The sequence below is a fragment of the Toxotes jaculatrix genome, chromosome 15 (assembly GCF_017976425.1).
Source record: "Toxotes jaculatrix isolate fToxJac2 chromosome 15, fToxJac2.pri, whole genome shotgun sequence".
Classification (NCBI taxonomy): domain Eukaryota; kingdom Metazoa; phylum Chordata; class Actinopteri; family Toxotidae; genus Toxotes; species Toxotes jaculatrix.
This window is the reverse complement of record NC_054408.1, coordinates 9,987,533-10,014,287: the sequence shown is the minus strand read 5'-3', so window position 1 is coordinate 10,014,287 and position 26,755 is coordinate 9,987,533. Positions and strand designations below refer to the sequence as shown.

General features: G+C 43.6%; 1 protein-coding gene across 3 annotated transcripts; it reads left to right on the top strand.

Moving 5' to 3' along the window:
• Positions 1–423: 423 nt before the first annotated feature.
• Positions 424–26,680, top strand: bcl9 (BCL9 transcription coactivator). 3 transcript variants are annotated; one of them, XM_041057252.1, is made up of 10 exons: positions 424–561; positions 2,585–2,750; positions 15,977–16,466; positions 18,750–19,063; positions 19,771–19,878; positions 20,025–20,211; positions 21,021–21,117; positions 21,222–23,403; positions 23,924–24,196; positions 24,291–26,680. In XM_041057252.1, exons 3-10 carry the CDS (start codon positions 16,180–16,182, stop codon positions 25,328–25,330), a joined length of 4,488 nt encoding a protein of 1,495 aa, XP_040913186.1. In that variant the 5' UTR covers positions 424–561; positions 2,585–2,750; positions 15,977–16,179; the 3' UTR covers positions 25,331–26,680. The 3 variants fall into 3 exon arrangements, with proteins under 3 accessions (XP_040913186.1, XP_040913188.1, XP_040913187.1); XM_041057254.1 differs by lacking the exon at positions 424–561 and adding an exon at positions 684–943; XM_041057253.1 differs by lacking the exon at positions 424–561 and adding an exon at positions 684–947.
• Positions 26,681–26,755: the final 75 nt, after the last annotated feature.

Genomic DNA, 26,755 nt, shown 5'->3' with positions numbered 1-26,755 from the left:
TCCCCGACCTCTCAGACCCCTGGGCCTGTTCCCGGTAGGCCGGTTCGGTGATCCATCCATGACTGATACCGACGTGTAACAGTATCCTGTGAAAAACTTCCACAAGTTTGGTGCTTAACTACTCCCGAGTTCTTTCAAATGGCGAAGTTCAGTGTCACCAAAATAAAAGCAGGTGAATTTTAAACCACAGTTGAGGGGTGCTTTTATATAAGCATATATATATATATATATATATATATATATATGTTTGCCGTGCCACACGGCTGAGGACTCTTGCCGTCTCTCGGCTGTCCGACAGTAACGTTCTCACTGGCACACAGACCTGACCTAGAATTGCTACTTAGAATTCGGGCTAAACCATCGCGCTGAAACGGAGGGGGGGGGGGGAGACGACAGGAAATCTTAACTGGGATGTAATGGAGTAGGACCACTGGAAAGCTCGGGCGAAAGGGGGGAGACACATTTCTATTTTATAATGTTACCGTGATAATGTTGTGATTTGATAGGTGTGCGGTATATATCCGTCGTTTGAGGAAAACGGAAATTAAGCTAACATTCCAGGTGAGTGCTGTTTTTTTTTTCAAATCCAGGTGGAAAGTGTCGGTACCACAGCTCGCCTCCTGGCAACGGGCACACGCGGGTCCTCCTCCCGGGGACATCTCACTCCGGTATCCGTTCTTCTCTGCCTCTGTCCCCGAAGGCTGGCTAGCAAACCCACGTCGTGTCTGGCCTGGCAGACAGTGAGCGCCCTTTCAACCGTAAACGCCGATTTTTTCCAGCGCAACAAAAGCGGATTATTCACGATGTTTTCGGCATGGTGTAAAACCCGCGGAGAAATATTGGTTTTTACCCCATTATACTGGAGGACCGCCCGTGCTTCGTGAAAATGAAAAAAGGATACAATGCAGCATGCATGTTCTGCATTCTTCGGGAGTACCACACCGTCGGTATTGTATTTCCTTTATTAAAAATGAGCTTGATATGATTTATAAACGCGTAGCGAGATTATAGGCCTCGGCTGCTGATTGTGTCGGCCAGCCCTATCATCTGCCGAGCGATTTAATTGTTACATTGTTAACGGAGCTAGCAGAACTTGAAAATGAACGTTTGCCTGAGGAGGGCCTGGATTGTTTTTTTTTTTTTATCGAGAGACAAAGCCTTAAATTTTCACATTTTCTGTGTGGTTTTTTTTTGTGTGTGCTTGTGACCGACGTCGTTGTTCTCGCTCTTAGCCGCCGTCCAGTGCCTCCCTCTTCGGGGAAGACTTTGTTTGCGCTGGCCGAGGCTCCATGAATGCAAGTGCTGAAGTCCTCCCTTCCCCCCCAGTTCTCTGGCGAAACAGGAACAACTTCTTTTAGGAAAAAGAAAAAAAAAAAGTTCCTGGAGTTTCAAGCGCCATGGAATTACTTTGTCCGCCAAGAGTTGTCCAGTGAGGCGCTGAGATTTCAGGGGGGAAGTCTAGTCTCTGTAGTTGTTGAGTGCTTTACGTTTATTTGCAGAGTTTTAGCTTTGTAGATGTCTGTGTATATTTTAGGACGACTTCCTCGAGTAGGCCCGTTTGTGAGAAACTTGTGTGGCATTGTGCTGTGCTACCTTGGCAAGACCAAAGAGCTAAACATGGCAAAGAATGTGTCCAGTCTTTTAGTTTTAGCAATCTTGTGAAACTTGACTTGTGAGTGGAAAAAAATCCACAGGTCCTACAGTGTAAAAAATGTTTAGTAAAAGACATCTGATACCTGGGAATTTTATGAATTTACTCCCCTAATGAATTAAGTCTGGTCTTGTTGCCTTTCATGGGGTTATTTGACAATTGGTCCTAAGTAATTTGTTTAGCTTCTTTTTACATTTTGCAAGGGCTCATCAAATTTACAATGAATGTGTGCCCACCATTATATTGGCTTGATGCTATGTTGTCTCCCCCATAAGTGTAAAGAGAAAATCTCAGCAGCTTTTGTGCTTTGTTGCACTTTGCATTTTAGTCCTTTAGCGGATTCTGTTTTTGAGAGCCACTTCTGGGTTAGCAGGTAGGGGTTCACCATCTTGTCCAAAGACAGTTTTGAAGGCACACATGCCAGTTGCTGAGACTGAACTGCAGACCTTCCTGTTACAGGACTCTGGTCTCTTCAATTGCTAGGCAACACTGCTGTCTGCCATGAACGTGCATCTGTTGCATAGTCTTGAGACTGATTCATATTTATCCTTTGAATACTCACTAGTTTTTTACCTTATTTTCTTTGCATTGTCGACTTCTAAAAAAGGTTTTCAGCTCCCACAGTTGATAATTAGAGGAGAGAGGAAGTCCTCTAGGATGCAAAGAAACAAGGACGCTCTTGATAGAGTATCATATGCTGTCTTGTAGTCCCTTATGTGCACATTGGTCGATAACTGAAGTATAAATGAGTGTCTGGGTTTTAAAAAAAAAGCGAGTGTACACTGTTACTGTACCCCCTAATGACCTAAGCTTTGCACTGGTTATGTGTTTGCTACATGTTGGTCTTGTCAACACGAGCGACTGAGTGCTTTTTCTTGCCATTTGCTTGTTTTTGTTTCACCCTATGAGCAAAGTTCTCTCCCTCTGTTCCAGGTGTGAATGACTTGTGGCTGTAGGGTGTCGTGAGTGGGCCAGGTTCCTGCACAGCCTCCGTGGCTGACTGGGAGGAGTCGAGTGGAGAGCAGACATCAGTGCCCAGGGGACCTGAGGCCTGGTTCTCCATATGAGGCCCTGCTGAAAGGGCAGGGGGGCTTCTGAGGTAACCCAGCTCAGCTCTGGCTCTCTCTCTCTTTTTTTTTTTGTTTCACACTTTATCACACAATTTGTTTCACGCATACATCCAAGACACACTGCAAGTAAATACATTTTGGTCATCCTCATTTCTTTCTTTGCATTACTTCTCTGTAAGTATAACTGTAGAAATGCAAGAAGGAGGTATCATATCATATTGCAGGAACTTATGGGCTGTCTAATATATCTCCCTACTCACTATATATAAAAAATGTATGCACCTTACAGTGGCCTTAAAAATTTCCACAATGCATCCCATTTTATATATTAAAAAATTACCAGTCATGTGACGCTATACTTGTCAGAGATGATGGAAAATGCCACTGCCATGGTGTATCAGTTAAGTATTTGTTTTCTTCCTGCCTAGGAATAAAAAAAAAAAAATCAAATGAGAAAGAATGAGACGTGCGTGTTTTCCAGCTTCTACTCACTAGCATTTCATGCATTTTCAACTTTGGTTACAATATCAAACATGGCAGTAAACACTCCTTTATTGCACTCAAAGACAAACCAGTGCCATAACATGATAGCTTAACACTGCTATGATGCAACAGTAACAAGCCAGGCGCAGGCTCTTCCTAACATCGGTCACTATCTATTTGACATTTATCTATGGAGGTGCCTACATTGATAGCTACACTTTGATGAGAGAGGCCTTGAATTGTGGAGTGGTTATCCTGTTATGTTGATGCTCAGGATATGGGCTTGAGGGATAGAACCTCAGAGCCGCACTGCTCTGGACTATCAGTGCAGCGTTTGGTCTTATTCTCAGATCTGCACATGCTGAGGACACAACAGGGTCAGGGCGCTCTTCCTGAGAACGCTGTGCACACTGTTTATTTATCTGCTATCTAATCCGAAGTGTGTTAACCAAAAACCACAGTGAGGTGAAGGATGCAGGGAAATGGATATTGATGTAAAGCGGCAAAGGATTTATTTTCTCCTCTGTGTATTGGCCTCTCATGTTTCTGTGCATTTGTTTGCTTCATGGGTTTTCTAATTAAAACGCTCAGGGCTTGTGTTGTGTATGACACGGAGGGATGTGTTGGAGGGGCGTTTTGTCTCATCGCCTGTGTAGTGGGTGGCAGGGGGGCTCCCCCCTCCCATTCATAAAGTAGATTAGACCCAAGTATTTTTTTTTGTTGTTGTTGTTGTTGTTGCTTGAAATGTTTATTTTTACTCTGTAGGCTCCTTTCAATATCTTTTGTGATTGTTTGCACCTAACCTAAGTATTTACATTAATGAAACAGCTATTTTCCATTTACCTGGTGTTCAGATTAAGAGATCCATTCACAATTCATTAAGGAATTTATTTTGTCCCCCGAATGACTCTTAAAATAATCGGTCCTCCAAAGTACAGTAATTATGTAGTGTTCCCCAGGGAGCAGGAAAAATACTACTTGGTTTTTTAACGTGTATTTGTGCAATTTTGTGCCTTGAACTACCATTGTAGGTCTGCAAGGTTGCATGCAACTTGTTTGGGAGTTTAAGTGGTGTTGAGTTATTGCTACAGTGCAATAAAGATGTAATCCAAGTGCTTGATCTGCCACTACTGGGGCCTTCAGGGGAATTAAAACTCTTAAACATTACTGAACAACTGGACATAAAATCGTGATGTACAGTTACGTATACACTATTTTGACATCCCCCGCAGAACATGAAAACAGGTTAGTGTAATACCCTAAAAAAGATTTAATTGAAAATTTTATCCATAGAGAATATTTTGCAGTTTTTGAAAAAACAAGAAAAAAAAAAAGAAATAATTTAAAGTCATTTGTTACCAGCTTCCATGATGCAATGGTTTGATAGAAAACTCGGCTTATAAACGATGAAGATTTAACAAAACAAAGTAAGAGTGTAGAATTTGATAGCAGATGAGGGTTAAAATTAAGATTATTAAATAAGCACACATTTCTGGAATGTTCCCCACTAGCAGACATAGTGGACACTTGTCATTCTTTCCTTGTCATTAGAAATAAATAGCGATATGATCTGATACATCGGATCAGAAATGTGCCTATAGTGACTTTATTTGCCTAATGTGACTGATCCATATTTAATACTGGTTATGTCACAAAGTGCTTCACGTGGCAGAAGCAAATTAGGACCCGTAACAAGATAAAATGGGAGACAATAATACACTAAAGTATAAGACATAGACGGATGGATAATCACATGGTGTTATTAGAATAATACAACAAATGTGTTCAGTGGAGTGCTCAATAAATAAGGCTCTGCTGTTTGTAGGAGCACAACACCAGTTACTGAAAACCAAAACTAATGTTAAGTGCTTTAAATGGATCAAATGACAAAAGATTGTTTAGTCTGTTTATTCATTTGATCAGTTTATGTGCTGAGCGTTTTAGAGCAGTCATCACTTAAAAACATTGTAAAGAAAATGATAGGAGGACATAATGTCAAAACAAATCTTTTAGGACTTTTGGGCGGCAGCTCGGAGTATTAAGTCCTAGTGTGTCTTTCCAAACAGTTACAGTTATGGATATGAATTTGTATTTCTAATAGCTGCATTTCATCTCTTTTTAGTGTAGGAGGTCTTGGTCTTATATGTGTTGATCTGTGGTGGGATTGTTGCCCATTCAGGATCCTCTGGGATATGTCTGGCTGAGTCAGAATGTACCTATCAATCTGCTTTCATGTTCCTCCGCTGTGATTGACAGTTATGGCACAGACGGGCTGCTCCTCCTGCTCTGAGGGGAGGGGTCCTCGCAAACAGAGCTGCTCTCAGGTGGAACCTGGGGGCCGCTGTGACCTGCAGTCAGCTCAACCGTTTGTGCTGAAAGCCGCCAGCTCGGCTGAGATCCTCTCCAGTCAGTTGTTACAAAATAGCCTAGTTTAACACAGCACCACGGCACAATGTTAACCAGAAATGGTTTAAAGAGAATACCACATTTTTTTAAGGTTTTCAAAAGCCACTAAACTAGATGCAAACACTGGATGGCTCTCAAGAAAAATCTGTATCCCTCTACCACATTTTGGCCACTACACCTCCTGGAATCTTTATGTTTTCTGTTTTCATTGATTTATTTTTGTCCATGTGGTTTTCCAAAAGGAAGAAAATGAAATTCTTGATATTCTCCACTTTGTCAGTTTACCATAAAACTTGGGGCATGTGACACAATTCAAAGGGCCTGTTTTTAATTTGATATCAGTCTGCTAATTTTATGAGCCAGTGATAAGCATCAATCAGCTGTGTCAAATCTTCATTATAAAGTGTTCTTTGACTAAAATGTCAGCATAAATGAGAGGAAGCCTCTGGTATGTTAAATCGGTGATGGTGTGTATGTATCAGCGCTTTGTAGAACAACTTCTGTCATCTTTTATATTGGTTTTGTGAAAAAATTAGAAAAGCTTTATAGAGCTGAATATTGATTGTAGAGCTGAAATTATTAGTAGTCTACTAATCAACGAGTAGCTAAAATGTTAATTGTTTTAAGTAATTTTAAAGCAATACTGTAGCGTGCCTAGTTTAAGATAAGATGAACTTTATTAATCCCACAGGGTGAAATTTGCATCAATACAGCAGCAGCAGGATATAGACAAGGGTAGGTGTCAAACATAGTTGAGAGAAAAAAAGCTTCATTAGAGGTTTGCTTCTTTGTCTAATGTGATAATAAACTAAATATCTTTGTATTTTGCAATTAGGCATTTAATGAATTCTCTGACAGTCTATTGACCTAATGATTTATTAATTGAGAAAATAGAAGGTGGATTAACCAATAGTGAAAATAATTATTAATTGGAGCCCTATTTTTTGTACACTGTCTCTTAAATATGAACTTTTATGCTTTTTAACTAGAGTTCAGGAGAGGTTCAGTTTGAAACTTTGGAGACAGAGCTTTGCTTGTTAATAGCCCAGTGTCATTGAAAATTGGGGAAAAATGGAAAAACCTCCTGTTATTCCAGCTTAAAGCTTTATTTCAAGATGGCTACTCCCATTGCTAGTCTTGCTGTCACCCCACATAAATAGCCAAAATTAGCTAAATTTATTTTTGCATATTGTTAGTGGTTTGGGAATGAGTGAAATCAGATACAAGCAGTATATCGCTCCTTTTGATGAAGAGTGATGCATGAAAAGAGGAGGCGTTTTGTCAAAATTGTGTCATACAGAACTGGCATGTGTCTGAAGTCTGTAGGAAGGGCAAATCAACAGGTTCCTTCCTTTCTGCTTCTACAGTGTTTAGTTCCGGTACTGAGTTGGATGTGCCGTTGCCACTGTTTTTGTGTGGAAGTCACTGTAATCTTATAAAGATCACTTCATTTTTAAAAATTGTGCCACACAAACTCATTTTTTCTCACTATATAGTAATTTGAGTGGCTGCATATCGTCATAAACAAAGGAGTTGAACGTTTTTTGTTTTTTGCTTCGATTGATCAGTTCTTCCCCCTTGAATGTAGTGAAAAAAGAAAATTATATGCCTCAAACATACAGTGTAATAAATACAAATTCTAGAGTCATTTGAGAGCAGCTACTATAGCTATAAAACCATACTGAGGTGTGACAGTAGGGTGTGTAACAACATTATCGTCTCTTCTTTCCTGAAAAGATAAGGTGTTAAGAGTAAGGGAGGAAGTTCATTGTCTCCAACATTGGGATTAATTGGTATCAGGATTAAGTGGCAGACTGCATTTTTGCCTGGGTTACATGGGGAATATGCTGTATGCTTTCAGCACATTATCCTGGGGCTATTAGCATGGTCAAAATGTCTGGTTGTGAAGCATTCATAGTTTCAGAGTAACCTAAAAGAGGCGCACACAGAAATGCACGCAACTCTGACTCATGGGAACAGTAGATGCCATAAAGTAGCGCAGTTTTCAGTGCATCTTGGACATTATTAGGACAGCTAAGTACTGCCGCATGTGGATAGTTCTATGTGCAATCGTATGAGTATGTGTGTGTATAGTGCTCAGTGCCTGTATATTTAATTGGGCAGGTCTTAGCCAGTGTGTTTAAAATTCCATGGAAATGACACACCAGTGCAAACTGGGGTAATTCAGGGACGCAATCTGGCTCATATTCTCTCCAGGGTGCTAATTTTGTTGTTTGATAGCAGAGAGAAGTTGACACGTGTATTGTATACTACAGTGTTCTGCTCTGAGTTAAATATATTTGTGTTTGTCTGTTGTTATGCCAGGTCAGTAGAGATGCCTGAGCTGTGTCACATGGTCTGACAGGTTACGAAGCCAGTTGTTTCTGTTGCTTAGTGATTTTTAATGTACAAAAAGAACATCTTAACATTTAATTCCTTTCCTGCCTAATATTCTAACTGCTCTAGGTTTTGCACAGCGTGGGTTGCATTGACAGCGGCTTGAAATGTGGATATGTAGTGTTTCTGTGATGTTTGTTGTGAGGTTCAGTATCAAGACATTAATGACACTTGTCTTAGTTTTTTTGCTTGTGGCGCGTGGGTAATATATTGGTATGCGGCTTGCGAAAAGAGCCTGTTGACCGGCAAGCGATTAACACCAGTCTCCCGTACACTTTCCCTCAGTGGGCTGCATGGCCTCTGAAGGGCCTGGCAGTTGGGATTTCCCACAATGCTTTTGGCCACAGGGAGACGTCCTCCCAGCATGAGCAAGGGAGGAATGTGGCCCGAGTGTGGGAGCGACTGTCTGGATGGAAGGAGGGAGTCACGGACCAGAGAGCACGGTCAAGGGAAGGCAGGAAAGAAGGGGTCTGCAGAGAGGGCAGCAGAGTTTCTCTTAAGCAAATGGTGTCTGTGTTTGGCTTGTCATTTGATCCACAAATGAGTGAAACCTACTGTATGCAAAAACTTTGCATACTTTGCATATATGTATGCATTTGCACGAGGAGTGTGTTTTACTGTATACTGATAATATCACTGTACCGTTTATTACGGTGGGCACTATTAACACAACACAGCACTCCTGCCTTATTTAGCCCAATCCAAAAGGGATCTGAACAGTTCAGACCCAGGTCTGAAATAGACCGGAGGATAATTAAGACTGGATTCAAAACATGGTTCATCTAAACAGGCCCAAACAGAGACCACCAACAGTTAATTGGTTGTGCAGCATGATGTGCCACCAATTAACAAGCAGTCGTAGTCCAAAACAGTAGCGATATATAATTATAATTTTCCCCTGTGCTTCAGTTTTCTCTCACCTCAAGAAAACAAATTTTCCTCTGCAGTGTCACACATCCCACAATCAGAGATGATGGCAAATTTGCTAGAATCCATTTGTGTATTCGTCATATTCATTCATAGGCCCAAGACCCTACCCAGACCTGGGAGAATATGTATAATTTGGACCTGGCACAACATGGTCTCGCCTATTAGTGTCTGAGTTGGCCCATGGCGACCTCTGCTTTCTGCCGGTCAGTTACAGGTAGGAAAACCTGCTGCTTCACAGTAGGACAGTGAAGCAGCATCCTTTTCCTATCTAGCTGTAGCTACTGTATCATGGCTTGCTTTTCTAATGTTTCCTAATTAACCTACTGAAATGCAACCAGTTTGTGGGTGCTAAGTTGTGATGTCAAGCAAAAGAGTAGGATTTTATGTGCCTGGCGAGGAAAAAGATATCTTACTGCCTCAGGATGGTGCACACTGAGTAGGAGTTTGTCGCCACTGTTCGCTCTGCCCCTACTAGCAGAGGAGAGTGAGACCAATAACTTACTTGTTGCATGTTTCTAGTGGCAGAGGTGTGGGCAGTGTGAGTGGCTTATAAGAGCCCAGTGCAACTGTGCTATTGTCTGTCATGATTTCATGTTGTGTATGTTTACTGGTGTCATTAAAACTGTCAACACCCAAAAGAAAGTATAACACACAGAGACAAAGACGGAGACAAACGGAGTTTGCTGAATTTAAAGTAACTTCTCGTCAACTGTCTGCTTGTAAGCGTTTACCCCCAATGTTAATGTTCATGCTTCACATCTAATATCTAAAGTACAATGTGGCGTGGGAGAATTGTAACTGTACTGTACAGTATTTCAGGAAAGTGTGAAATGTCATGAAATACTTTTTACCATGATATTTTTGGCCAGAGTTATCCTACTGTAAGCAGTTGATAGTGGCACACCCCTAATTTGCACCCACTCTTGTTGTGTCAGAGAAATAATGGCACATTGTTACGAGTTACCCAGTTTCTTTGTCTGGTATTGAGTGGAAAGGTGTGTGTGTGTGTGTGTGTGTGTGTGTGTGTGTGTGTGTGTGTAAGCAAGACACACCCACTTAGCCAGAGATGCAGAGACAGAGGGCAGATGGACAGAGATGGAAGTGCAGGGTGAAGTGTGTGAGACGGAGATCAGAGCAGGCGGGAGTGCTGAGTGCCAGTCCTGCTGCTGGAGCTGGCCGCCACACATGGCACCGTGCCCAGGCTACGCCAGCAGATGTGTCACTAGTGAGTCAGCTGCGTGTGTGTGAGTCTATGTGTGTTTGTGTCTGCGCGTGCGTGTGTCTCAGACACAGACACTCACACATACTCACTGTGAAGAGATCTACTTGTGTAATAAACCCCCCTCCTCCTACGGGTATATCTGTATCACACCCCTTTCCCATCTTCCTGTTCTCATTGCCTCTTCCATCATTGTGATGGACACGGCAAGGCTTCTGTCACCACGATATGATATGACAAAATGTGACATTACACACATGTCGCCTCCCTGGGGATGGAGGGGCATCGTCTGCCAACCAGAGGAAAGGATGAACTCACGAGGGTGGAGTGGTGAGGCTTGTTGTAGAAATGCAGGACAGTCCAACCAGCGGAGAGACAGCTGAGACTGGGGGTAACAGAGTGAGAGGGAAAGATTTACACAGACTTCAGTGAACAGAGACAAGAACCTGGGTGGAGAAGGACGGAGATATGTAGCTATTGTATTTTGGGAGCAGTTAAGAGTTCGGAGAATGCGGAAAGGTTTGAATGTTCGTTGTAAATATTTGCGCAGCTCGGTTTCAGTAGAAACAAGAGCTCAGTCATACTAGTGCCCTTCCTGTCACAGTAGATGTATTATGTCAAATGTTACGTCTGTGGCGTCACAGCTCTATCTTTAGTGACACTCAGCATTCCTCACATTCTGTGTGTGCCAGGCGAGTCATGAGTGCTATCTGCAGGGTGTGGCCCGTTGGGACATTTCTCTCAGGAAGTTACCTCAACAGGTGAGCATGCAGGTGCTTCCTCAGCCAGGGTGCTATGAGATGACCAGCAGATATATATTTTCTTGGAGGGCAGTGCAAGTCTTGTTTTTGTTTTTTGTTTTTTGAGTAAAGTTGTTGTTCTGTCTGCAGTTAGTTAGTTAGCCAGACATGTATGTGTAGGAATTGTTGTTGTTTAAGTTGCATAAGGAAACCTGCTATGTGGAGGTGCTTTTTAGATTTGATACTGCAGAATAAATATGTGATCATATTAGTGTTTCAGTGATTACACGACTGAAATTTAGAGTTGTAAAGATTAGTTGATTAATCAGCCGATTGACAGAAAATAATTGACAGCTATTTTAACAACCATTATAGTGTTTTTTGAGAAAATCCCAAACCAGTTTCCTGGTTCTAGCGTCTCAGATATGAGGATTTGATGGTTATTAGTCATATATGATAATAAACTGAATATTCATGGGTTTTAAACATTTTGAACAAAACAAACTAAATTAATAGAACACCTCAGGCTGTGAGAAACCTTTCACTGCTGTCTGACATTTTATAGACCATGAATAATCGATTAATTGAAAAAATAATTGGCAGATTAATTAATAATGAAAAGAATAGTTGTGTCCCAGCTCAAATTTAACCTATTGTAAGTTTGCAGTATTGGTATAGTTTTAACAGTTGTACATTTAATGCTAGTCTTTGTTACTTAAGGATGAAGAATAGGTGCGTTTCGTTTTGTAAGTTTTACTACACCCACTGATGTATTATTAGGAGAGTACTGTACTGCAGGAAGTAGTTCTGCATATTGCTATCAGAATGGTGAGAAAAACGCAAGTAACAGTGGAAGACAGACTGGTTGGTCAGAGCTTCATTCTACAGCAAGATAATGACCCACAACATTAGAAGAAAAGAACCAGATGGTGGCTTCACATGGTGGAAGACCAGCACATTCTCTATACCTGAACCCCATCGAGCTGGTTTGGAATGAACTGGGCAGAACGTGAAAGCAGAGCAGTCTACAAGTGCAACATGTCTGTGGGAACTTGTGCAGCAGTGTTTCAATGAACTCTCTGGGCAATATCTGATTTCCATTCTAGAAGCTCCACAAGTGTGTTCAGCTGCTGAATAAGTCAAAACTTTTGATTAAATTTAGGATTTAAGCTTCCATGATTTCTTTTTAAAAATCTTTATCATTTATTTGTTCTATGTTTTCATTTCAGATTACACTGTGACTAAGTTTGAGTAACAGCTGGAAAAAGGAGGTGTACTAAAACCTTTGAGCGGTAGTGTGCAGATGAATCAGATAAAAAAAAACTCCTGCACACTGTCGATCATTTGTCCCCACTTTAATTTCAGTGCTTCAGTCCTCAGGCCCTCATCAGTTAAAATTCATAATTCATATCACAAGAGTAAAACAAGAAGTGAACACACGCACAGCAGTACCTCACAGGAAGATGTGACTACCGTTTCCAGCTTTTGGCCCCGTTACACTTGCTCTCAAGACACTGATGATGGTGTTAAAGCATTCGCTCAAGGGGATTTGTGAAAAGTATGGAATTTCAATGTGCCTTTATCCCATAATTACCACCTGTGGCTTCTTCTCAACAAAAGTTTCTCAGCTTGCCTCAAGATTTTGTATTTATTACTCAGCCTTTGTAAGGGAACAGAGGATTTCAGTGTTAAAAATGACCCGTTCTCTTAGTGTTGCATTTTCAGAAGAGGAATTTGAGGTAGAATTTGAGACTAGAAGGCTACCTCAGACCTGTCAGATTATAAAATCCTCTTTCATTGGGTTTCTGTTGCAAGGCTTTGATTTGAGACTTCAAACATGGTGATTTGATTTGAATGAATATTGGGTACATGTAAGTTGTGCCCTTGTGTAAATCTTTTCTGTTTGAGAGAGTTGGCTGCAGCTTCTTCAGACTGCACGGCTCCTTACTGATGCTGGTGAGTTGTTGTATATTCTTGCAGAAAACTGGAAGGAGAGGTGGAAATAATGTTTCTGATACAGCCCTAAACAAATAATGGGCTAAAGAAATTCTTGAGATGGAGGCCCGAGCAGACGAGCAGAGAGCGGGTAGGGGAGCTAGAGAGCGAGAAAGAGAGAGCAATACTCCTTTGTGACTGAACTGCAAAATGGGATTTGCATAAATAAGACTGAAACATCAGCAGGCCCTTTTTGCAGCCAACAGCAGGGCTGAGATGAGGGAAGAAAAATGGTGTGCGTGTGTGTGTTTGCACTTGCTGCCCCCCCCTCCCTTTTTTTAAAATAATGTCTTTGTAGCTCTGTTGCATTTAAAAAAAAATCTAATCTAGTAGACTAGGTTGGAAGCAGAGGTCAAGGTTTTTCTCTTGTTGATCCCACTCCTTACCAGTGGAATATATCAGTGGATACTACACTGGCATAAATCCTCCCATCTCCCCCTCAGAGGAATTTGGGTGACGTAGCTGGGAAGGGTCTACTCTCTACACTGCACTGAGCCAGCGTACGATGACTGTTACATAAGCATGAAATGAAATGCTCCCTTTTAGTGCCACCCGCATTGGAAAACCCAAATCTAATTGAATTGAACTATTTTCTGCCCTCTTTTCATGTGGAACCTCATATTTATATCAGAGGCAAAAAGCTCAATTTTAGAGCCTCATTATACTGTTTTCCCATTAACTTGAATGCACTGCAGCTCCTCGCGTGTGCTGTGATCGACAGTTCAGCGTCTTTATTGGAGATGGAGAAAGAAATCTCTGTGAATAACTCTGCGACGCTTTGTTGTGTGTGCGTACAGCTGGCTGCAGCGTGCACGCCTGATGTGTTTGTATGTGTGTCGGTGCATTCCTTATGACAGTCATATCAGCAAGGTACCCAATTAGTGTCTCATTAGCGTGCGATTGGAGGGAACAGGTGATTGACAGGTCCTGCTGTTAGTTTCTGAGTGCATGCGCATACTCGCAGCACACGCATTTGTGTAGGATTAGGGTTTAGGTTTAGATAACACCCCTTTAGGCCATACATGATAGGGTTGAATTAGCTGGGAGGCTGGGACTTTGGCATAGAGCAAAGAAGGTTCAGCAAACTGAACAGATTTTCCGGTTGATTCTGCTGGTGTCTCTGGACAGTCATCCCTGCCATGTCTCAGTCAGGGCTCATCTGTCCTCGCTTCTTCATCCCACCTTTGAGTGTGGCCATTCGGAACAGCTATGAAAACTTTTGTCTTTAGTGTTGCATGGCACGTATGAACTAGTTCATTTCAAACATATCATGCGCCCTATCTTTGGACAAAAGCTCCCCCAAAATTAATGTGATAAAAGTGTATTTAAGATTATAATGTCTGTGTGCCACTTAATCCTCACTTCTCAAATGTGTTTTATAAGGAGTTAGAAGCTTTGTCCACACTGTCCATTTTTGTTTCCCTGTGTTTGGCAAAAGCTTAAAATCTTGCGTACTGTTATTGACAGTGTTTTGGTTCAGAGCGGCTCTCTGGCACTTACACAAGCCAGCGCTTCACTTTGAAGAGCAAATAACAGTCAACAGCAAAATCGGACTGCATCTCGCATCTTTCATTTCAACCTCCCTCATACATTATCTTACTTCCCATAATCTAAACTCTGCACTAAGAAAAATCTGTAGCTTGAGCAGAAGCTCTTGTGTGAAGTTTAAGTTCATGAAGCTCTTCTTTTCACAGTTATATATATATAAAAGCATGTTGTATAGTAAAATAGAAACATGTCATTCCACTTAGAAAGGAGATTTTTTTTCAGTTAGTCAGTTCTGTTGTAAATAAATATGCAGCCAAATCACTAGTTCAGCGATCAATAATCAGCCCACTACATCTTCCACTCGTGTAACAGTGTGTGTTTGTTATAGTTAAAGGTTAGTCTAATCAGTGTAATTTGGATACACAAGGCTCCTCTGTTCTTTTCCCCTCTCTGTTCTTGTATAGAAGCCAGCTTCTGCTCGTGAGCAGTAGTGATCTGTGGCCCTGAGAGTTGTAAATCACTTCTACTGTAGACCAGTGAGACGAGAGTGTTGCTGCTGTAGCAGGAGTTGGTGTATTTGTCTGGTTCCCAGTGACACCCCCCATCCCCCTCCCTCCCCCCACCCGCTCCCCGAAACCCCCCAAACACTCCACCTCCCTCTCCCCAGGGGAACTCTGGAGCCAGTTACAATGTTGAGTGTTTTGGAAGAGCTCCTAAATATTTTCAGGATGACAATGTAATCTGACTGACTGGGCTGCTCTCTCAAACAGGATTCTCATGCAATTCTCATGCTCACTCACCAAAACACACACAAACAGCAACACACAGCGGTTGGTTGGTTTGGACCAACCACCACCACAAAACTTACAGCGTAGCACTGGTATTTGTAGCTGATGATACCCCACCTAACCCAGAACTAACTTGATGGATTTTTTTTTTTGTACCAGTACCAATTTTGATGTGTGAGAGGTTAAAATCCAATAATAATATGATAATGATATCAGCCAATAGTGTTTTTTACATGAACTCATAATGTAAACAAAAATGTTTGAATACCTTAGATTCCATTTTTAAATAATATTTACTGTTTTTTGATATTTACTGAATGGGACATTTTGCAGTTGAAAAATAAACTTGTCAGTGCTCTCTGGTGGACAAACTATGAAATGGTGCCACTGTTTCTAATTGACCTCATTCATAAATATCTTTTTTTGTTTCTCGTCTTATTGTTAGCTGATATGACATATCTGCAATAAGCTCCGTCAAAGATTCAGTTGGGTTGAAAGGTGGCTGCTGTAAACTGGCCGATTCTTACTATGCTTCAGGTATTTTTGCCAAAATACACGTTTACGTTTACGTTTTGCTGTTAGCTGTTGACACTGAAAAGCAGATCTCACCAATAACATAAACAATGGCTGTGCCCCATTCAAGTGTCAAGTTTTTTTATTTCATTATTAACAACTGTGCCACCTTTCAAGCCTACACTGGTGGAGTTATACCAAAAAGGCTTTGGGTGGAGTGTTGCTTTAAGTTTGGTCAGACCGTAGTCCCCAGTTTTGTTAACTGTTCTTTTTTCCCCCCTCTTTTCTCTCAACAGTGTGCCCAAGGGCCGTTGAAAGCCCCCTTGGGGGGAGTTTCATAAATACACGCCACACAAGAAAAGACTCCTGGACTATTGTTACTGTTTTTAAACACCTTCTCTCACACACACACACACACACACACACACACACACACACATACACATACACACACACACACATACACACACACACACACACAGACAAGGACATAGAGAGAATGTTGGAGGTCCAAGAGGAGAGGCCAGCGGCGGCAGGTACAGCAGCGACACATTTCAGCAAGAAGGAGCGAGGGAAGAAAGAGAGAGAGGAGGCCAAGGACGGTCGGGGAAACCTCTCGAACATCGGGAATCCTGTTCCTGGCTCAAGGAACGTGCGAGCAAAAGCGCCGCTCACGCACACAGGCAGTCCACACCAGCTCATCACTTCACCCTGTTCTGTAGTCCTGGGAACCCCATCAATGCACTCCAATAGGCTAAAGAACTCCCCGTCCACCAACACACAGAGGTGAGGTGAAAACATGTGGGTCTAATGCAGTGATACAGTTATAAAGCTTGTGTGTGTATGCATGGTGAGATCCCAATGATTGTTTTAACGGCCTAATTAGCCAAACAGTGATCTGAATGTTGATTTAAAAAAGGTGCATTTAGTCCATATTGTCTGTGAACAGCTGGACAGCATTTTTAACTGCACACCAAGCAGAAGTAAAAATTTCCCTTGCATTATGCGCTGGTTATCACCAGTGAGTGACACTAAATCAAGTTTTTATCCTTCATTGTTGTTATGTACGGCTAACAACTGATGACTGAACCACTTAATTGCATTGTTCTACATCAGTAACATATAAACAGACTTAATTGGAGAAGCACAAGCTTCTGTCCAGTACATAAACCTGTTTCAGGTAATTAAAAAAAATTCATCACACAAGATCAAAAATGAATAAACATTAGCTGACAGTGTTTATTAACAGAAGAGAGAAATAGAAACACTCGACCCTCTATTCAAAACAGAATGAACTTAAATAACCAGGTCTCGCTCTGAAGTTGGAAACCCCGAGGCCACTTAAAAAACTGTGTGCCCATTTTCTGTAAAAAATAAATAAAATAAATAAAAGCTCTTACGCAGTTCAACAAAGTACACATGCCAATTTAAGAAGTCTTTGGCTGATATGATTTGTTGCAGTAATCAGTGTGTGTTGGGAAAACGCTCATATCTTACCAGTTGCAAGGTGCATAATGTGCTGAGTTTTGAATTTTGAAAAAGCTGATCAGGAGCAAGTTTACAGAAAACTTCAACCACAGCCCTTATACAGCATTTTTTTTGTCATATTTTATTAATCCCTGTGGGGAAGTTTTACCCATCCCAACTATTCAAATACAGCCAGCAACCATTTCTAAGGCCAGTGGTTTGGTCAGTGGCAGGCTTTATATTACCTAACGTGCATGCTTTTAATTTGCGGGGTGGGGGGGGTCAGACAACTTGGTGGAAGCCCCTGTAAATTTGAGGCGAGGGTGTAATCTCCGCACACAAAGGGCCAAGCCTGAGACCTGCTTGTTTTAAGGTGTTAGTGTCAACCATCTAGCTTAACGAGTGTGTGTGTACATGGTTTGCGATGAGTAGTGAAACTGAGTCTTGGCAATGTGATTAAATGGACACAAACCTGAGCCTGTCACCTTGGCATTACTTGAGTGTTTTATAAAGCAAGTGTAGGTCGGGTGTAATGCAGATCTAAGATCAGCCTCTCTGCTCCGTTATTTTACCTGAAAGGTCTTGATGTGTGATCCAGAGCTGTTCTAGGGTCAGGGAGTACACTGTGCTTGGAAGTTTTCCCTGCTGACTCATGGTTCTGGAGCCTCGGGAAACGGCTGTCTGGACTGCCAAAATTCTGGCTTTGCCTTCTTTTTCTACTAGCTGTGTGTCTGTGTGTATGTACATACAGTGTTCTAGGCTGCGGCTGTGCTTTTTGGACATGTTGGCATTTGTTTCATACTACTTGTACAAGAGTGTGTGTGTGTATGAGGAAGAGAGAGAGAGACAGAGAAAGAGATTAGGGTGTGGTAAGGGAGTTTTCTGCCAGTTGGATGTGTCCTGCTTGCCTGAACTGAACTGCTCTCATAACTAGTAAGCAGCAGTAATTTGTAGATGGCCTGTGTCTCTGCAGTCTCTTCCTTCAGTTTTAACTGTGTGCATTGAATTCCCAATACTTGTAACCTAATCTTATGTTCATAGACATCTCTGCCAACTGTTGGATGTCATAATGACATTGTGTGTAGTAGCTGCAACAAAAAAAAAAAGAGGACAAAAAGAACAATAGCATTTTCCTTTTGGTCTTCTCCCTACCACTTCTCCTAGATACCACGTTGTTTATTAAAAGTACACATTATAGTGGGTAGCTGAGGGATGTCAGACTTCATGGATAGCCAGGTGCCGGAGTACGTACCCCTCCCCTCGTCTGGCTTGTGCCCAGTTCCAGAGCATGATTACTGGGTAACGTAACTTCAAGCCCCAGGCTTTTTGCTTGATATGCCCCATTTCCCCCGTGTTGTGTGGGTTTCATAAGTGGAAACAAGGTCACAAATATATGTCGGAAGACAAAACATAACATTTTGGAAGTGCACTGAATGTCAGAGGCTCAAACGGTTTAAATGGACAATTATATTCAGATTTGTAATATCAGTCATTTAACACTGTTTTAATAAATCAGAAACTGTCTTTTGTTTTTCTCTTAATGCACACTGTAAATGTATTAAGTTTTTCCTGTGATATTTTTCTCTGTCCTTTGTCTGTCAGCCCTAAACCTAAGACGGAGGCCATGGTACGATCACCTCCCGTCATGTCCCCCTCCACTGCCGCCCAGATGGACTCTAAAATGCCCAATCAGGGGAAACCAGGGAGCACTGGCAGCCAATCACAGCCCTCACCCTGTGATCCCAAGACCCTGGGCACTAAAGGGGCTCAGAATGTGGCAGGGGGCATGGGGCTGAAGAATGGCCAGGGCCTGACCTCTGGCCCAAGCTCCAAGGTTAAAGTCAAAAGGGAGAGAAGCACCTCAGTGGAGTCGTTTGAACAGCCAGAAAGCGGCACACCCACAAGTGAAGAAAAAGGTGAGAACCACCATAGCCACTCATTATTGTCAGACTATCTAATACCCAGCTAGTAGCTGTGGTCAGAAATTGTCAAATAGTCCTTGTCAAGTGCCTTAAATCAGTCAGCCTTGAATTTTGGCAGCATGAATTTACATCTCAGAGGCTGTTTTAAATGTTTTTTATTCGTGCTAAAATAGTTGAACTGAAGGTAGGGGGGCAAGGTGCATGATGTGTTATGATGTTTTTAGGAGAGTAATTAGTAGCTGTGCTTTCATACTTTGTTACTGAAGGTTATATCTGTTTGTAATGAAATGTTTTGAACTGCTCTGTATAGAAAGAATAGCTACAGTACTTGATTATTGTCATCTCTGTAGTGCTTATGTTGTAATTGTTCCTATTCATCTGGTGGTTATACACATATAATTTACTGTAGAGGCCGTTTATCAAATGTATTCAGCCCTGATTAATGGAGGAAAGAAAAGCAGAGATATTTCCTAATTGCAGCCCATGTTTGGTTTGTTGTGTCCCTTTTATCGTGCACCGCTGCATCACATAAAAAAAGTGCCCTACATATAGTTAGTTGTTTTCTCTTGGGTGTACTGTACAACACAAGCTGTCCAGAGAAGGCAACAGTTGGAAATCGTGCAAAATCTACTTGTAGTCCCTCATTGTGTCTCACAGTGATAAACCCAAGCCCAATGATGGCTGTGTGTGTGTCCGTACAGACAGTAGCAGGGTGAAGAGGATGTGTGTGGCAGAGAGGAGGCAGCCGTACAGTGGAGCTGACTGGTGCTCTGGGGGAGAAAGTGACGAAGATGACAAAGGATTCTTCAGTAAGTGTGTTAACGTGTTCAACCAAGCATGCGTAGCAGTCCCTCCACTGATTAGCTTGACTTATGACAGCTCCTCAGTAGAACTGCATTGCCCATAAGCCTGTGCTGGTCCTAAAGCCATGATTTTTCCTGTTGTCTACCTGTAGACTGTAACTCCAGTGATGTGAAGCCCCAGGACTCAGTCACACATTCTACCTCCAATGCTGGACTCAGTCGCTCCTCCACACCCTCCCACAATACACTGGGAGGCCAGGGCTCCACAACAGAACCTGCTAGTGGCCAGAAACCAGGCTCAAAACTCGTTTATGTCTTCACCACGGAGATGGCTAACAAGTAAGGAAGCTGAGAATCACAATTTGTATCTTTTGTGGGTAGTATCTTCAAACTATTGTAGCTCAGCCATAATTTGACACCCAAATCCTCAACTTGTAGTGCATATACAGTGAGATCCAAAAGTATGAGACCACTTTCCAGAATGGGAAATTGATATTTTTACATTGTTATTTAATTATGATTAATGATTAGTATTTACAGTTAAACTTTATCTCTACAAGTTATAAATATTAATGTGTTTAGACAGGCTAATTAAATCATCATCTCAGTATGTAGACCGTATATGCAAAACATACACCCACAGAGAAACCCTTTGTGGAATTGCAGTTCAGAATTAAATGGAATTACTAACAATGTCAATTGCCTGAAGTATACCTCTATGCCCCTGTCAGCAGTGGATGTTGTTGTCTTTGATGTTTGTTGCAGATGTTTGTGTGTGTGGCACTAAGATACTTGCTTCCCATCTCTTTTCTTCCTTGCCCCAACTTTCCCAGTTATAGCCTAAATCCATTTTGTGTATCTGCACAAGCATGTGTGTTTCTCAGTGGGAGCATACACTTGGCTTAGATTAACACTCTCTTTTGGGAATTAGAGATCAAAGATGTGGATGCTTGGGGAAGGTGTGTGTGTGCAATAGTTTGCCTAGTCTGTTGACCTTGAGATTACCTTCATGGTCCCATGTAGTACTCATTCATCTGGGCCCACCGTATGTGTGCGTGCAGGCACACAGACACGCACACATGCACACACACATGTATACTTATTGTGTCTGATGACTGATATGTGACTGTCTGCCTTCTTGTCCTCAGGGCAGCTGATGCAGTTCTAACTGGTCATACAGAAAATATCATTGCCTTCCACATGAAAAACATCTCCAACAGCAAGGACAAAGCTCACCTCCTCCTGGTAAAGACACAAAGAGGCTTTTTTTTTATTTCACACATAAGCTTATGCCAACATCACATGAGAGTGTCACAACTTAATCCTATTTCTGTCCCTCCCTGTTACAGAACAATGCAGCAAGCGCCCTCCGAAATGACTCCAAGCCTCCCCAGCAGCCCCCATCCCATGCCCAAGATCAGAGCCACCAGCCTGGATCCAAGCCGTCCTTACCTGGCATGGCAGAGCCAACACCCCCCCAGCCTTCAAACCAAGGGAGCCAATCTGGTGTTCTTTCACAGGAAGGGTCATCCGCTGCAGGCATGGAATCCAAAAATCTTCCTGGCAGTAGCCCCGGCAACACTGCAGCTCCAGTTGACCAGGCCCCTGTCACCCAACCTGAGGCAGGCCTCAACCCTCCAACATCAGGTGAAGGAGGGCAGGGTGGAGGCTCTGGTGGAGCAGGTCTGACACCCCAGCAGCAGCAACAGCAGCAGCAGCTGGCACAAGAGCTGTTGAGCATGGAGGCCAACACAGAGGGTCTGTCCCAAGAACAGCTGGAGCATCGGCAACGCTCCCTGCAGACCCTGCGAGATATCCAGCGCATGCTTTTCCCTGATGACCGTGATGCCCCACCAGCTGGGCCGCCACAGTCCCATGGCGGACCTCATGATGGAGTCCCTGAAGGTGCACCCAGGAGGCCTGAACAGGGGCCCCTACAGGCTATGATGGCACAGTCGCAGAGCCTCGGACCACCAGGTGGGCCAGGAGGCCCTCGTCCGCAGGGTCCACCCTTTGGCCCACATCATGGTCCCAGGGACATGCCCCCATTTCCACAAGATGAAATGGGTCCACATATGGGGGGTCCAGGGGGCTGTGGAGAAGGAGACCAGATGACCCCAGAACAGGTGGCTTGGTTGAAGTTACAGCAGGAGTTTTATGAAGAGAAGAGAAAGAAACAAGAGATGCAACACCGGCCACTTCCTCCAGATATGATGATGCACCCCCATGGTCCACGTGGCATGATGCGAGGGCCCCCGCCTCCCTACCAGATGGGCCCAGGAGAGATGTGGGGAGGACCAGGTGGTCCACCAGAGCACTACCAGGAACGTATGGGCATGGGCCCTGGCCCCAGAGGTATGCCCCCACATATGCAGAGGATGCCTGGCTTCTCGGGCATGATGAATCCTGAAATGGAGGGTCCACCAAGGCCTGGAATGGGCTGGCCTGACGACATGCCCCCCCGGATGGGAGATGCACGAGGTTTCCCTGGAGGACCTGGGGGAATGTTTGCTGGTCCAGGGGGTCGTGGTGAGCGTTTCCCGAATCCTCAGTCAGTCCAAGAGGCAATGTTCCACCAAGGAATGGGTGGAGAGAAGGGCCTCCCTCCTGGGATGATGATGGACATGCAAAGGATGATGGGGCATCAAAGAGGTGGAATGGAACCCGGTAATGGCATGGGTATGTTTCCCAGAATGCCCGGTGATGGTCCTATGAGTCCATCATCTAGGCTTCAGGGAATGGGGGGCAGGGAAATGGGGCCTGAGTTTGGCATGGGTCCTGGCCCTGGGCCAGGACCTCATATGCACCCTTCCAAACTACGAGAGCCTCCCATGAATATGAGTCCAGACGAGATGATGAGAATGAGAGGAGGTGGAGGACCTCCAATGGAAAACATGGGTCCACAAGGCAGGCCCATGCAGGGTCCTGTCTTCCCTGAGCAGACACAGCCAGGAGACTTTCCTATGGGGCCTGGGCGGTCCTTCACAGGGGGTCCTGGAGGAATGAGAGGTCCACATGCAGACCAAGCCTTTGGTCCAGAGCACAGATCTACACCAACAGGAGGTAATGGTCGTATTAACCACCTCCCCTCTACTGGTGGCCCTTCACAAGGTCAGAGGGGCCGGAAGCCAGCAGATCTGAATGTCCAAGCAGGAGGGGGGAACTCTCCCAGTGTCAACCCACTTAAGTCCCCACCTCTGAGGCAAGTGCAGTCCCCCATGATGGGCTCTCCCTCGGGAAACCTTAAATCCCCTCAGACACCGTCCCAGCTGGCTGGCATGCTCACTGGCCCCACAGGCCCCAATGCCCCTCCAGCTCCACCAGCTTCAGCACCAATGAAGTCCCCTCACTCCATGATGGGATCAGCAGGTGCCTCTCCTGTTCATATGAGGTCTCCTTCTCTTCCTAACCCCTCTCCAGGATGGGCTTCCTCACCAAAACCACCCATGCAGAGTCCTGGGGTACCACCTCAGGGTGGCAAGCCTCCCCTCAGTATCACATCACCAAACATGATGGGGAATATGGAGCAAGGTAAAACAAGCTTTCCTCCCTTTTCTGTTTTTATCAACATCTCTGTCTATGATTTTCAATTTTGTTGCAGCTTATATTTATTTATTTTTATTTATTTCATTCAGTAGCTTTTGGGAATTTTTTATTTTTATTTTTTTTTTTATTTTGGTCAAACATTTGGTTTGGTTTCAGTGATTACTTAAAGAATATATATTATAAATATATATAATATATATAATAAAAAATATATATTTTTTAATCCTTTGGAAAATGTCTACAAAAGTGAACAGTGAAACTAAAATAGATTTGGAGTCTATATGAGTCTGTATGAGGGGTGGGGTTGAGTGGGTTATGGTCCAGTGGCTCCCTCTTGTGGCCACTTGCCCATAACCCTGTGGGTTAAGTAACACATACTGCAAGGGGTATCATTATTGACAACATCATCGGAGATAGAAACAATGCCAGAGAACGAAAAGTCTTGACTGCTGAATTTTATCATCTCCTCGTTATGTCATCTCTTTCTCATAAAATCGTCCTCTAGGTGGTAACGGTCCTCCCTCAGCCCCTCCTTCATCAGGGGCTCCATCTGGTTCCATGTCCCTCCCAGGTAACGTTCCGTCTGGCAGTCCATACACCATACCCCCTGAGCCAACACTATCTCAGAACCCTCTTTCCATCATGATGTCACGCATGTCGAAGTTTGCAATGCCCAGCTCCACCCCACTCTACCATGATGCCATAAAGACTGTTGCCAGCTCTGATGACGATTCGCCTCCAGCTCGCTCCCCTAACTTGCCTTCAGTGAACAATAATGGTGAGATATCAGATATATTAATTTATTTATATGAATCTTCCTTTGATATGCTTCTGAACATGTGATCTGTATTTTTCATCTCTTACACATACAGGTATGGCAATGAACCACCAAGGCAATCCACGTATGATGGGACCTGGAAACACCGGACCCATGCCTGCCCTCAGTCCCCTGGGTATGAATCCAATGGGATCCCAGCCCCTCTCCCATGGCATGCCCCCACAGATGCCCTCTCCCAATGCCCCTAATATGGGCCCAGGCATGATGCCTCATGGCATGATGATACCACCAAATCCACAAGACCCTGGTATGGCAAACCCTCAAATGATGCCCCAGGGACGCATGGGCTATCCTCACCGAAGCCAGGGATACCCCCTCACCCAGTCCCCTTCCCAGCAAGGCCCCTTCTCCCCACACAACGGTCCTGGTCCTCAAGGTTTCCCTGGCCATCCCATGGGCTTCCAGGGAGAAGGAGGACCTATGGGGGGACGGATGGGGAACATGCCTCATGGGGGAGGGGGTGATGGGGGTATGTGCAAGCCCAATACCCCTGGAGGGCCAGAGTTCAACAACATGCAAGGTGGATTCAGTGATGCTGACCTTCATGAGGTGATGCGGCCAGGAGCATCCGGCATTCCCGAGTTTGACCTGTCCAGAATAATCCCATCAGAGAAGCCCAGCCAGACTCTGTCTTACTTCCCCCGCGGTGGAGGAGACAACCCTGGGGCAAAACCACCACACCCCTCTGGCTTCCCCATGCAAGGCATGATGGGTGACGGCCCGCCGAGGATGGGAATGTCCATGCAGGGGATGGGTGGGATGCCAGGGGGCCCTGGTGGGGGAATGGGCCCCCAAGACATGCCAATGGGCAACCCTGGTCACAACTCAATGCGGCCACCAGGATTCATGGGCCAAGGCATGATGGGCCCCCAGCACCGGATGATGTCCCCTGGGGGTCCTGGAGGGATGATGCAGGGGAGACAATTGGCCCACCCAGGCCCTGGCGGCTCACCTAACATGATGATGTCACTGCAGGGCATGGGCGGCCCCCCACAGCAGACAATGATGATGGGGGGTCAGATGAGGCCACGTGACATGGACATGGGATTCAGTCCGGGCCCTGGAATGTTCTAATCCAACAGGAACCTTGTATCTAGAATGTTCTTGGACAAAATTCATGGATGGATTAAAGATCGTGCCGTTTAGAGAGTGTTCAGAAAACTCTGATGGACTCAAATAAAGGAAGTATAATACGAAACAGTAATGTCCTGCAGGAACTATTCCAAGGGAAACTCAGACAGGCCCAGATTGGAGTACTTTTGCCACAAGAACATTTAATTTTGACTCATGAACTTCAGAATGTATGGGATTGTTGTGCATCAATTTCGCAAAACTGTTCTTGTGTTTTTTGATTATCTGACTATAAAGATGACTTCATCGTCAAAGAGGAATCAACCTAACTAAAAGTCAGCGTGGAGATGCTACAGTATATGTCTACTTTTTTCAAATTAAAAAAAAAACAAACAAATTTGTCATGAAAGTGGTATGGAACAAGAGAAAGGAATAAGAAGAATTTGTGCTTTGTGAAGACTTTAGTGGAACTCCATCTTGTCTCTCGCTCCATTGTTTTGACTGTTTCTGTACAGTATATACATGTGAGAGTGTGTATGCGTGCTTGACAGACTGTATGTTTGTGTGGTATGTATGTATGTGTCTGTATGTATAGGCATTCTATCAGTGACCTCTCAACTCCTCTTACCCAACTTTCATTGGGGGAGGAATGCCCCCTAAAAATACTGTACTGTTTACCATTGGTGGGCTATTCGAATTTTAGTCTATTTTAATTTCCTTTGTAACTCCAGTGTATAACAAACCAAACTATGACCTCATTAAGATAATAGTATTATTAAAAAAGCACAAACATGGACCGTCTGCAGAAAGCGTCTTCTTTCTCTATTTTTACCATTGAGAGCAACAAATAGTGTGAGAATCCTGGCAGCTTTGCAGCACAATGATAATCTCCAGTCCATTTCAACTTGTGGAGGATATTTGACTTGGTGCTCCAAAACTCTCAGGACTCAACTTTCGCCAGCGTGAATAATACTGCTAATACCCAGATGTGCTATGTGTGTTCTTCTTGTTCCTGTTGTGTTCCTGTTTTGTTTTGACTCTCTTGTTGACTCTGGGTAATAATCATTCCCACAGCAATAAACCCCCAATGGTCAGCAGAATGGGACAGGAGTGGCCAAATGCCACAGCAGGTATGCCAGGTATTATAGAACTAGAGCTAGGTAGATCTGGTAAGACTTTAGTAAGGCAGGTGTGGTGTCCAGAGTGAGACACACAGAAATGTAAACACGTACTGCTTACCATCCAGTTGACTTCCTCTCTTTTCTCTATTGTATAAGCTTGTCATGTGTTTCTCCATTGGCTTTGGTGCAGAATAGCCTACCAGGGCTGTGGTGATGGACTACAAATAAAAGATATTGTTTTGGTATATACATGTTGTCCATGTAGTGTGTGTGTGTATGTTTGTGTTTGTGTATCTGTGTGTATGTG